Source organism: Ovis aries, chromosome 7 (genome assembly GCF_016772045.2).
Source record: "Ovis aries strain OAR_USU_Benz2616 breed Rambouillet chromosome 7, ARS-UI_Ramb_v3.0, whole genome shotgun sequence".
NCBI lineage: Eukaryota > Metazoa > Chordata > Mammalia > Artiodactyla > Bovidae > Ovis > Ovis aries.
The window spans coordinates 43,411,322-43,424,694 of NC_056060.1; the positions used below are offsets into that span (position 1 = coordinate 43,411,322).

The following is a 13,373-nucleotide window of genomic DNA, read 5'->3' on the forward strand; positions in this document are numbered from 1 at the left end:
ATTATACAGAGTGCAGTAAGCCAGAAAGAAAAACATCAATACAGTATACTAAAGCATATATATGGAATTTAGAAAGAAGGTAACGATAACCCTGTGTGCGAGACAGCGAAAGAGACACAGATATATTGAACAGTCTTTTGGACTCTGTGGGAGAGGGCGAGGGCGGGATGATATGGGAGAATGGCATTGAAACATGTAAAATATCATATGTGAAACGAATCCAGGTTTGATGCATGATACAGGGTGATCGGGGGCTGGTGCACTGGGATGACCCAGAGGGTTGGGATGGGGAGGGAGATGGGAGGGGGGTTCAGGACGGGGAACACATGTACACTCATGAAGGATTCAAGTCAATGTATGGCAAAACCAATACAATATTGTAAAATAAAATAAACAATTAATTTTAAAACTAAATAAAAGAAAACTAGTGTCGCGCTTTCTGAGCACCCCAGCGGCGCTCAACTTCAGAGTCCTACCACCACCATTTCCTCTCACCCCTCTCCAACCGCGTGGCTGCTGCTTAATTTCCCCTCCATTTCAGTACGTTCTCTTGCCTCGCAAGAAGGACTGGCCTTGGACGCTGAGAGGCTACCTACTTCTTTTTGTCCCCCGACTCTGGGCTTTGAGGGTCTGTCTCTCTGCTCAGGACCCAGAGTGTCCTGCAAAGCCAGTGCCGGCCGCGCACCCCGCCGCGCGACGCGCCCCGAGGGGCGGGGTGTGACCAGAGAGTTTGAATAGGAGGCGCCTGCCGTGGGAAACACCCCGCCGCCCCCGAGCTTCCTCGGCGGCGCAACCTCTCCGGCAGAGACGCACGCAGAGCGGCCGGAAGGCTTCTCTGCACCCGGACCCCCGCGGCCCCGGTCCTCCCGCAGCCTCCGCTCCGGCTCGCCGCACCGCCGGTCATGAGGCCGCTGTTTTACCGCTGCCACAACACCACGTCGGTGGAGAAGGGCAATTCGGCGACGATGGGCGGGGTGCTCTTCAGCACGGGCCTCGTGGGCAACCTGCTGGCCCTGGGACTCCTGGCGCGCTCCGGTCTGGGGTCGTGCCCGCCGCGCTCGCCGCGCCCGCCACCCTCCGTCTTCTACGTGCTGGTGTTCGGCCTGACGATCACAGACCTCCTGGGCAAGTGCCTCGTGAGCCCCTTCGTGCTGTTCGCCTACGCGCAGAACCGGAGCCTGCGGGGGCTGGTGCCCGGATCGGACAGCTCTCTGTGCCAAGCCTTCGCCTTCTTCATGTCCTTCTTCGGGCTCGCCTCGACGCTGCAGCTGCTGGCAATGGCCCTGGAGTGCTGGCTCTCCCTGGGGCACCCCTTCTTCCATCGACGGCACCTCACCCCGCGCCGGGGCGCAATGGTGGCGCCGGTAGTGGGCGCCTTCTGCCTCGCTTTCTGCGCGCTGCCCTTGGTGGGCTTTGGGAAGTTTGTGCAGTACTGCCCTGGCACCTGGTGCTTCTTTCAGATGGCCCACGAGGAGCGCTCGCTGTCGGTGCTGGGCTACTCGGTGCTCTACGCCAGCCTCATGCTGCTGCTGGTCCTCGCCATCGTGCTGTGCAACCTGAGCGCCATGCGCAACCTCTATGCCATGCACCTGAGGCTGCGGGGACTCCTGCGCTCTGGCCCCAGGGAACGCGCCGAGCCGGGCGCCGGCGAGAGGGAGGCGACCCCGCTGCACCTGGAGGAGCTGGATCACCTCCTGCTGCTAGCCCTCATGACGGTGCTCTTCACCATGTGCTCCCTGCCTTTAATTGTGAGTTGTCCGCGCTAAAGCTGCAAGAGACTGACGCGCAGTGGGCCGCAGGAGAGGGGAAGGACGGGTGGGACGTGTTGGGTGCAGTACAAGAGAAGCTGCGCCCAGACACCGGAGGGTTTGTTCCCGCGTTCCGCGGATCGGTTTCCGTTCCCTCCGCAGTCCTCAGGAGATAGAATCTGATTTGCTGAGCGAAAAGAGGTAAAGCCACAGAATTTTAGGGAAAGCAGGAACCGGACTGTGTCCCCTTAGCCCGGCAGAACCTCTCCAGTGCTCTGAGAAGACCTCAGGACCATTTTTGCACCTCAGAACTTTGAGAAGCAGAACTTGGTTTCTCCTCGGCAGTAAGAGTCCTTTCCCACTTTCCGATGACTAAGCGAGGTTTTATTTACACCTGCCCACGATTTTAGTGGCATCAGAAATGCGCAAATGACATCTGCGCGTTCTTCCCACCCCACCTACCCCACCCCCGCCCCCCGGTGTTGGTATGGAAAGGGAATAAGGGAAGGTGTAATCCTGCCAAACTGATTTGCAGACGCGAGTGACTAAAAGCGTAGGTTTAGTCTTTTTTTTTTTTTTTTTTTTTAACTGATGTGTAAACTTTGAGGAGTGGAGGGCGCCCTTTCCCGTGCTGCCGCTGCAGGGGGTGGTGGCTGCAGAGGCGGAAAGGCTGTTTGGACTAGCAGGTGTGGAGGAAGGTTTCAACTGGTTCTGTCGCTCTGATAACCTGTCTCGACCGGTGTTGTTTCTATCTTGGCAAGCGAGGTGACATGAGAGCCATTATCTTGTGTTTCAATTTACTGATGCAGGTGGTGGTGCAGATTGAATTATTTCATCGTTTTGGAGGTATTTCCTCCTGTGATCCCTGCCAAGACTTCTAGGAGTGGTTGAGGCTAGGAGTATTGCTCCTCTTTCTCTCCTGACTCCACAGTGTACTTGTTCAACATGAACAGCGTTTAAATAAATTCATTGTCAAGTCCAAGTTTTTGGAGCCCTGAGACTTATGTGACTAGGAAAGTTAAGTTTCTTATGGCAGTGTAGCAGTTTTGGATATTACCTTCAAGGGTGGATGAAAGTGACATATAATGTGATTTTTTTCCCCTTAAATGAAGGTCTTAGTATTGGGCCAATAGTTGTCTGAATTAGCATTGGAACTCCCCAAAATAAATAAATATATAACTATATAAACAAAGAGATAAAGATATAGGTGGAGATATTTAGCAATGGTTTTCAAACTTTAGCACACTCAGACTCATCAGCAGTGCTTTTAAAAACATAGCTGGCTGGCCCTGTTCTCCAGTTGCTGATTCTGATTTTTGAAGAATTCAGCATCCTCCACTTGACCTGCTGATGTGGAGATCACATTTGAAGAACCACACTCTGAAGCAGGAGTTAGCAAATAAGGACTAAGCATCCAAAGAGCTGGCAACAGCGATATTTTCCTGTGGATCCCTAGTTTCGGCAGAGGGCACTCTTCCCATCTGATTTTCCCTGTAATGGACTACATTCTCTAAACAAGCCCATTGTATATTCTGAGTATGTTTCTTAGTCAACCCTCTCTTATAGGAGCAGTTTTATAAAGTATCTTCTAGGGAATACTATTGATCATCAGAGATTTTTTGAAAGTCTAGATTGTGTTCAAACAGATATCTTGAATAGAGTATGTATTTTGATCACTATCTATCAAAGTGAACAAATTTGTCATAATTTCAGTAAACCCCCAAAATAAATAAAATTAAAAGGCCATTCATAGAATAAATATTACATTTCTAATACAAATCAAGTGACTTGAAAATATCAATTAAAATAATATGCAGGAAAATTTATATTGGTGAATACTGCATAGAAATAAAATGATTTGTCTTCATAATTTAAACATCGTTCAGTTACCCAGATGCCAACTAATCAAGCGTTCTCAAATAGTAAGAATTATATCTTTCTGGACTCCACGTTGAGGAGAAAGGAGCAAATATAAAGATTTAAGTCATATGAAGTGTTTCCTTTTTCAATCAACTCAAGTGTGTAGCCTGTTGCCATCCATTTATTCATTCATCTCAGATCTGGAACCTACAACATTCCAGGCACTGTAATTCATTGCAGGGAATTAAAATGAGAAAAACCTCACATCTGCCCACAGAGCTATAATCCTGGGGGTGAGAGGGAGTGAGTAGGGCCAGAAAATAGTTTAGAAAAGGAAAGGATTAACTCCTAATAGATAAAACAGTGATACTAGCTAATTATTGAATTATTATGATATGCAAGGACCTGTTCTCAAGGTTTTACTCATACTATCTCATTCGAATTTTGTAACAATGCTGGAAAATAGGTTCAATTGTCCCCATTGTATAGATGAAGAAACAGAGTAACTTGCCTGAAATGTCATAGCCAGTGAGAGGATTCTATCTAACCTGGATAGTCAGACTCTAAAGCTGATGAGCTTAACCATCATTTCAAAGAGGCTTCGAGATGGGGGTAATTCTTTAGGTTGGCATGGAAAAAAGGTAGGATTTGGGCACATGATCAATTTCCACATCTGTAAAATGGAGAGAATGAACATAATAGGATTTTTGTGAGTATGAAACAAACTTTTTAAAGTAAAATGCTTAGAATGGTGCCTAGGAATATGAAACTCTGTATGGGCATTAGCCATTATTATTACTCTTTGTGTTATTGAACAGTTATAATGGGGGAGGGCTTCCAGAAACCTCTGTTTTCCTAAGTGCACTAGATGGGAGTATCTGAGCCTGCTGAAACGCTCTACTGAAAAGAGAATTAAAAGGTAAGGAAACAATTATGGGAACGCACATCTTCTCATATCCCTGACTGCATTGAATGGGTTTGGTCTGTGCACTTATTTGTATCCCCTCCCATTAATGTTGAGTTTGCATGTTTTCTGGTCCATTAGCATCTATTTTGTCCCATTATAAATTTAAAAATCTCAGTGGGCTTGAGGGATGTAAGGGTATTGAGAAAAAGCGGTTGGACTCCAACCAAGTGGGAGGCAGTTGCAGTGCTGGTCAAAACAGCAGTGTTGACTGAATGGCAGGAAAGGAATGAGGCAGTTTGCAGGGCTACACAGAGGCCAGAGACCTCAGGGAAGAGCAAGACAATAGGAGTGGCTGGGCACAGGTTTGTAGGCTTATCTTTCTGTCCCTGAATTATACTGCCTGGAATGTTGTAGGTTTCTTCCCAGTCTGAAGAGGATGCCAACCACAGAAAGATAAGCATCTGTGCTAAGAATAGCTAATTTACTTGAGTTGTCTCCTGTCTTTCCACTGGAATGCATGCATGCAAGTCACTTCAGTCTTATCTGACTCCGTGTGACCCTATGGACCAGCCAGGCTCCTTTGTCCAGTATTCTCCAGGCAAGAATACTGGAGGGGGTTGCCATGCCCTCCTCCAGGGGATCTTCCTCATCCAGGGATCGAACCCATGTCTCTTACATCTGCTGTATTGGTAGGAGGGTTCTTCACCACTACCGCCACCTGGGAAGCCCCTCCACTGGAATATTTCCTGTATTTTCACATTGGTTAAAAGTTTCTGTTTCAAATGGACTCACAGACATAGAAAACAAACTACGGTTATCAAAGGAGAAATGGGGGGGAGGGATCAATAAGGGATTTGTAATTAACAGATACATACTACTATATATAAAATAGATAAAGGACCTACAGTATAGTAAAGAAAACTATATTCAATATCTTATAGTAACCTATAATGGAAAAGAATCTGAAAAAGGATATATATATATATACACACACACACATCCACACATATATGTATATATATACACATACACTCATAGATGTATATATGTGTATATATATGCATCTATGTGTGTGTGTGTATATAGGTATATGCTGTACACCTGAAACATTGTAAATCAGTTACACTTCAATAAAAAAAGTTCAGAGAAAGGGAAGTTTCTGTTTCATTGGTGCCTCCGCACATGTGACATTTCACATGTGACTTATTTCTGTGCTAAGAATCAAGAACAGGAAGGAGGCAGAAGAAAGAAGGGAAGAAATGTAGTATCTTTGGGAGTCTGGTGACCCTGTTTGTAAACAATTCAGTGGACTGGATCTGTCCCACTTCAGCTCTTCCTCTGCACTGCCAGGTAGTGCTAGCCCTGTAGCTCTGACTGCCGGCAGGCTAGCTCCAGGGATTAGCCTGGGGCTTCCAGGAGGACCTGCACCTCCCTGGCTCCTCACTTGCACCCATCCATGACAGTGGCCAAAATGAATATCACAAGGCAAGCTGCCATATTCTTATGGAAAAATAATGTTTCCTAAGTGAAGTAAGGGAATTTATCACAGCCATAGACCTTTTGCTATCTTAATCTAATGTTTTTCTTTAAAACAGTATCGTGCTTACTATGGAGCGTTTAAAGCTGTTCCTGAGCAAAATGGAACCACTGAAGAAATTGAAGACCTCCGAGCCTTGCGCTTTCTCTCTGTGATTTCAATTGTGGACCCTTGGATTTTCATCATTTTCAGAACATCGGTGTTTCGAATGTTTTTTCGCAAGATTTTCATAAGACCTCTTATGTATAGAAATTGGCACAGCAATTCTTGCCAAACTAACATGGAATCCAGTCTATAACTATGTTACTCTCTCTCATAAACTCAAGAATACATCACATCTTCTGCAAAGAACCATGAGCCACAAAAAAATCTTATAATTTATATCCTTAAAAGGTATGTTCCATAACAAAATATCTAAATGTATTTTCAAAACTGTTTGTTCATTCTTAACAATGTGTTGTCCCTCTGTATTCATGAATCAGTTCGGTGGAGTTTTTCACTTTGAGTTATAATATAATAACTATTATTATTATAACTAATAATAGTTATAATAGTTTTTCATTTTGAGTTATACCAGTTAAACTGGTAGCTCTTCAGTTGCTAAAAAATCTGCCTGCAAAGCAGGAGACCCAGGTTCATTCTCTGGGTTGGGAACTGGGTTCGATCCCTGCTTTGGGAAGATCCCCTGGAGAAGGAAATAGCAACCCACTCCACTGTTCTTGCCTGGGAAATCCCATGGACAGAAGAGCCTGATGGGCTACAGTCCACAGGGTCACAAGAGTCGGATTCAATTTAGCAACTAACCCAAACAGTGTTTAAAGACTTAAAGCAATTATAGTGATTGTTTCAATGTTTGTACTTGTTGTCCCTAATTTTTTAAGGAGATCTTAGGCCTCTGGGTCTTTATTTAAATTCAGAAGAAACACCACTGTTTACAATTATGTAATAGGTTGTTCTTAAATTTTCTTATTCTCCTTATTTCTAGTGAAAGTTGATTTGTCTATTGTGTATCACAATTGCCCCGTTTAAGTCTTTTCTTTGCCAGCTGATGCAACTACAGCCTGAATTAGAGATGCCCCTCCTAAAAGGGAGGGCTTCCCTGGTGGCTCAATGGTTAAAGCGTCTGCCCGCAATGCAGGAGACCTGGGTTCGATCCCTGGGTCAGGAAGATTCCCCTGGAGAAGGAAATGACAACCCACTCCAGTGTTCTTGCCTGGAGAATCCCATGGATGGAGGAACCTGATGGGCTACAGTCCACAGCGTCACAAAGAGTCAGACTCGACTGAGTGACTTCACTTTCACTTTCTTAAAAGGGAGGTGAAATGTAACTAGATCAGGCATTTGGAGCATCCTTCTCTGACCAACCCATGAGAGAAGGCTCACTGCCTTGTGTGAAGAGCCAAAGCTATAAATAAGTAAATGCAAGGCAAGGTGTGACTGTGGTCTACAATCCAAAGAAGAAAAAAATTCCTTTTATCTTTTAAGTCCAATTTCTTATTTGGAGGGTGTCAGTAGGCATGAAAATTTGGGAGTGGGCTACAAAATGTTTCAGTTTTTTGGAACCTCCATTTTGTAGGTTTATCATATTGATGGATTCTTTGGTGGGAAGGGATTTATTGTTCTTTGAAAGACTGGGATGTATAATTTCCCAGAAAGCATGTTTACTACAAATGGCTATAACAGAGCTGGGCATTCAGCACAGCAACAAGCTCACCGGGACTGAGTCAGCCTCAGCTGAGCGTGGTGGCGATGACCTTAACACCTAGCTGTTAAAGCCATATTCTGCCTTTGGTGGAGATGGTAAGATCTTATGGAGGTTCCTGAGAAATACAGTTTCAAGCTGGAGCAGGGTATGGCTCAGATGGAGCACAACCAAGCACTTTAAGCGTACATTTAATTGTACATAATGTTTACAAATGTTAGCAACACTATGACCAAAAGGGAAAAGTGGGGAAAATACAGCTGCAGCTGTTAAACCAAACAAAAGACTGTAGACCCAGCTTGCAGGGAAGAGCTTTCACCTTGGGTAGAAGAATACATGGGGGCATCAGAGAGCTTTTGGCATCTGTGGGGTCCCTTTGTACCCAACACAGACTCTGAGCTGGAGAACCAGCTATGTTTGAATAGCCTGAGACCCCCATTTAGCCATCCCTTCCAAAGACCAGAGTATTTGCCTTATTTCCAGTTTAGCAACAGCCCCGCTTTTACCTCTGGTTTATCTCAGAGGTGGTATTAACCTGGAAATATATGTGTATTTTGTGTGTGTACCAAAACTGTGAAATGGTCAAATCCAGGAATAACCAAATTATAATCTGAGAGTGTGATGTGATGCAAAATACAGTCGTTTTCAACTTTAACTCTCACTTATGTACTTAATGTGTAACTGCCTGTGTGTTTTATTGTCAGAGGAAGTTCGTTTTTTTTATGCTGTCCTTTTGGAAAGTGTTATGATCATTGTCAAGATCATTTGAAAAGTTGCCAGGTGAATCAATAAACATAATTTTATAATATGTTGCAAAGAAAATTACTTTTCTTCAAATAAAAGAAAAGAATTTCATGTTTTGGTTTTGTTTCATTGTTTTGAGTAAAAGTTTACCAGCAGCCTTTCATTCTCTAGCAGTTTAATAGAATGGATTTTTATAGACTGTCCTATTAGCAAATACGTTATGTTAAACAATTTTGCATAGGTTTATTCAAGGAATTAGTGGTCCTTTCTGTCTAACACAATGGAGATACACCATCTGTATGAAATCCTTGTTAAGTCAAAAGTCAACTTTTCAATGATCCTCATTGATTTATTCATTATATTATTAAATAAGTCTTAATTGACAGATATCTCATGCCAGGCAATTAGGTGCTGAGGAAGAAAATACATAAGACTTAGTTCTGGCCCATAAGTTGCTCTTTGTCCAGTGGGAGAGACAAGCATGTAAACAGTTACAACAGTTACAGAGTACGGAAACCCCAGTAATAAATGTGCATGCAGAGTCCCATCGGAAGAGAAAATCTGAACTCAGGGGTACATAGGGCAGGGTTGTCACTAACCCTAACTCGGGGTAGTTCTTTAGGGTTGTCAGAACTGCACAGTGAGAAGATACCAAAGTCAAGTATTGAAGATGAGTAGGAATTTTGACTCCAGTTGAAAACTAAAGAAACTGACTAAAATAGTCCACGTGAGAGGAAATACATATGTTTAGTAAATGTAAAAAAGAATTCCTGTCTAACCAAAGAAATGTTAAATTAAAATCAAATTATCAGGGACCACCCACAAAAATGATTATGACTGTCAATAACAGAAATGCTCTTATTAAATAAAAAGAACACTGGTGCTCCCCTGGTGAGTTTACAAATCTGTCCACCTTTTCTTTCTTTTTTTTTAATTACTTATTTATTTATCTATCTATCTACGGCTGTGCTGGGTCTTCGTTGCTGTTCCAGCTTTTCTTTAGTTGTGGCGAGTGGGGGCTACTTTCTACTTGCAGGGCACAGGCTTCTCATTGCGGTGGCTTCTCTTGTGCAGCACGAGCTCCAGGGCACTTGGGCTTCAGTAGCTGTTGCACATGAGCTCAGTAATTGTGGTTCCTGGGCTGCAGAGCACAGGCTCAACAGTTGTGGTGCACCGGCTTAGCTACTTCACAGCATGTGGGATCTTCCCAGATCAGGGATGGAACCATGTCTCCAGCATTGCAGGCAGATTCTTTGCCACTGAGCCACCAGGGAAGCCCTGTTCACGTTTTCTCAATAGCAACCTGACAGTGCATATCAGGAGCCTAAAAGTGTTCTTTTCTACCATTCCAGTGACTCCACTCTAGAATACTCTTCCAGAAAATAATCAGAGGGGCTGTCACAATTATGTGCAAAACTCTTCCATGTAGCATTGTTTAAAATAGCAAAAAAATGAAAAGGAAACCATCTAAATGACCGAAACAAGGGTTAGACAAACTCTTCATGTATAATACACACACACACACACACACACACACACACACACACACACACACATGAAAATAACACAGCCATATAACAAGATGTTTTCAAATAATTTATAAAAATTGAGAAGAAAGCTTACAGTGTCATATGAAGTAGAACAAGCCTGATACAAACTATTTTAAGGTATGATCCATAATTAAAGTATATATATATATGTGTGTGTATATATACATATATATATGTATATATATATATATATATATATATGACCTTGAAGAAATACACCAGAGAATCACAGTGTGGACCACAGTTATCTTTTTTATGGACATTTTCCCCATAATTCTTCATATTTTCCAAGTTTTAAAATAATAAGTAAAATTTTCTTTCGTGTGAAATTCTTTCTTAAAATAATGAATAGAAATGGGCTGAGAAAACAAGGGGGAAAGGCATGCAGGACAAGCTTTCAAGTTAAAGGACCAATATGTGCAAAGCCATGCAGGAATAAAGGAGTATGGCATGTCCAGGCTTAGTAGCTCCATTTGGCAGTAGCTTGGGAATTATGAGCAGAGGTGACAGGAAAAGAAGCTGAAAAGAGACGCAGTTTTCACACCGTCAAGGCTGTTGGGTCCAGGGAGAAGGGTTGGAGCTCTTGCGGGCCCATATTCTCACTGTAGACTTTGAAGCCAGGGTGCAGCTAGAATGGAGTTTGAGGGAGGTCATGCTGGTGGCATGGACTGCAGATGGGCAGATGGGGGCCTGATGAGGTTGTACAGTCCATGCACTAGACCAGCGTCCTGGTTAAGGAAATGAATAGGACCTGCTTGGGCTTCCCAGGTGGCACAGTGGTAAAGAATCTGCCTGCCAGTGCAGGAGATGCAGAAGACACTGGTTCGATCCCTGGGTCAGGAAGATCCCCTGGAGTAGGAAATGGCAACCCACTCCAGTATTCTTGCCTGGAAAATTTCATGGACAGAGGAGCCTGGCAGGCTACAGTGAAGGGGTCGCAAAGAGTCAGACACAACTGAGCGTGCAGATGAGGACTTGCTTGCCTGGCTGCTTGCCTGTACGTGGAGTGCACCAGCTCAGAAGAAAGGGCCCCCTTTGATGATCTTTCTACTGGGAGGAAGCACAAAAATGCTAAATATGCAGGCCCAGAAGCACCATGCCACCAGAGAGGGACAGAGGTAAGGAGGAGCTGAATTCAGGCCACGCCAGGGAAAGGTGAGTTATACAGCTTTTTAATAGGTAGAGCTGATAGGGAGGATTCCAACTTATGACTCAGCTGTGCCTTTATTCTTCTTTCAATATACTCAGGAATAAGTTAGGAGAGGGAAGAATTCTGAAAAAAGTCTGTTTCTTTTTTTCCTGACATTGCCAGTATACCTGAATAGAAGATCGCTGTTACGATGCTAATGAAGCTTCTGAGTCAACTGTGGATTTTAATTATACATTACCCAGCTCGCAAAGAGTTGGACACAACTGAACAATGACAACAACCACCCAGCCATGTTAATAAAGGGCCAGTGATTAAGACCATTAACTTAGTTCCAAAAGTCCATCAAAGGCTGACTGGGCCAGGTACTGCTGAAGCTTTTGGTGAGAGAAGGGATCCTACGAATAAAAGCAGTATGATGGTCCTGGACACTCACTAGCCACACAGCCTTCATGCTCATTTAACTGAAGATTTCTGTGTTCTAGGCCAGCACTTCTCAAAGCCGGATACTGGGCCAGCAGCCTCAGCATCACCTGAAATTTGTTAGAAACATACATTCCCCAGCCCCGCCGCTACAACAGCAGAATCAGAATTTCTGGGGCTGGGCCCAACAGTCTGCTTTAAGGTGATTCTCATGCATGTTCAAGTTCAAGAACCACTGCTCCACCAAAAAAGAGAAAATACTGGCCAAATGACCAAAAAATATGCAAAGAAGTCTCCATTCATAATGTTTCTCTGACCTCTGGTTCTTAGATCTTTTCAGTTGTAATCACTGACACCTAACTCCCCAAAGTGTGTTATCTGTAATACTTCCGTTACAATAATTCCGTTCAGGCAGTCATCACAGCTCATTACTTCACATACTCATAGTACTAATGGCAGTGAAGGAGCCTTTGCCCCAAGACGGAAAGATGCTCCTCCAAAGGAGCTGCTTCTTTATCCTCGTGCAGATGCTTATTGGGTCTAAGACTAACAGTTGTTTCGTTGTGAAATAAAACTAAGCAAAGGGCATTCATTCACAGAATAACATTACCAGAGATTATGTCTAAAGGGAAGCTTTCATTAGGAAATTGATTACATACTAAAATGGTGCATAAAACGTGCATATATTGTTTAAATAATGAAGTGAACATTCAAGTAAACGCCATGCAGGTCAAGAAACAGAACCAGAGGTAAACATTATCCTGACATTGGGATGACCACGTCTTCACTTTTCGTTACTTTACCACCTGAGTGTGCATCATAAAAGAGTACATCATAAGAGAGTACTCCTTTTTATCTTTCTCCCGAGCTTAGCACTGTGTCTCATATCAGATTCCTCCCACACAGACACGGGACAGGGCTTGAGGTATGTGAGATCTGTGGAGCTCGTGTTCTCAGGAGAAAGGCAGTGAAGGAAGCTGGGACAGGGCAGTCACAAGCACTAAGCAAAGATGAAGTCTCAGCTGCAGCCTACTCCCTGAGCAAAAACACCACAGTGCTGGACCCACAGGTCATAAGCAGTCTTTGGCCAGGGTGCCCTGGGGGTGGCCTTCAGGTCAAGTGCAATTTTCCAGGAGTTTCCCTGGTGGCTCTGTGGTAGAGGATTCTCCTGCCAATGCAGGAAATGTGGGTTCAGCCCCCAATCTGGGAAGATCCCATGCCGGGAGCCAGCACACGAGATCCCACCCATGACAAGGTCATGAGGAGAGACCTGACAGGCAAGGCAGGGACTCGAGGGACTCCCTGGACCTGCTCAAGCATCTACCCCAAAACCAAAATCTGTCTGCCTACTGTTTACTATATTATGCCTTTCACCAACTCTTCTGGCATTAACAGGGGGCTATCCCTGACCACCTTTTCTCTGGAGAAAATCAACTTAGGGCTCTAGTTGATAAGTCTCCTGGGCATGAAAGGAATATTTCAATTCAAACCCCTCTGTTAGCATTCTAACTTGCATGGCAGGTTTATCCATACTCTTACAACTAACACACATGATTGTTCACAACTTCCCAACCATGAAAGGCAGGGGAACTTAAACATTCTAAAGCCCTAATAGGCATAGAGCCCTTCAAGGAGTAAAAATTATTAGAATAGTGCTGGTGAAGGATTTCATTTTTGAGCCAATGCTTGCTGACAAGTTTCCATATCCGTTACCCATTGTGTGCCTGGGAGTATATTAATTATATAGTTGGTATG

At 44.0% G+C, this 13,373-nt stretch overlaps 1 protein-coding gene across 1 annotated transcript; it reads left to right on the top strand.

Moving 5' to 3' along the window:
- Nucleotides 1-759: 759 nt before the first annotated feature.
- On the top strand, nucleotides 760-8,609 carry PTGDR (prostaglandin D2 receptor). The gene is made up of 2 exons (XM_027971746.3): nucleotides 760-1,748; nucleotides 6,111-8,609. Exons 1-2 carry the CDS (start codon nucleotides 903-905, stop codon nucleotides 6,348-6,350), a joined length of 1,086 nt encoding a protein of 361 aa, XP_027827547.1. The 5' UTR covers nucleotides 760-902; the 3' UTR covers nucleotides 6,351-8,609.
- Nucleotides 8,610-13,373: the final 4,764 nt, after the last annotated feature.

Coding starts and splice junctions, on each gene's coding strand:
- PTGDR (XM_027971746.3), top strand. CDS start 903: ATGAGGCCGCTGTTTTACCGCTGCCACAACACCACGTCGGTGGAGAAG. Junction 1,749..6,110: donor TGTGCTCCCTGCCTTTAATT/GTGAGTTGTCCG, acceptor TCTTTAAAACAG/TATCGTGCTTACTATGGAGC.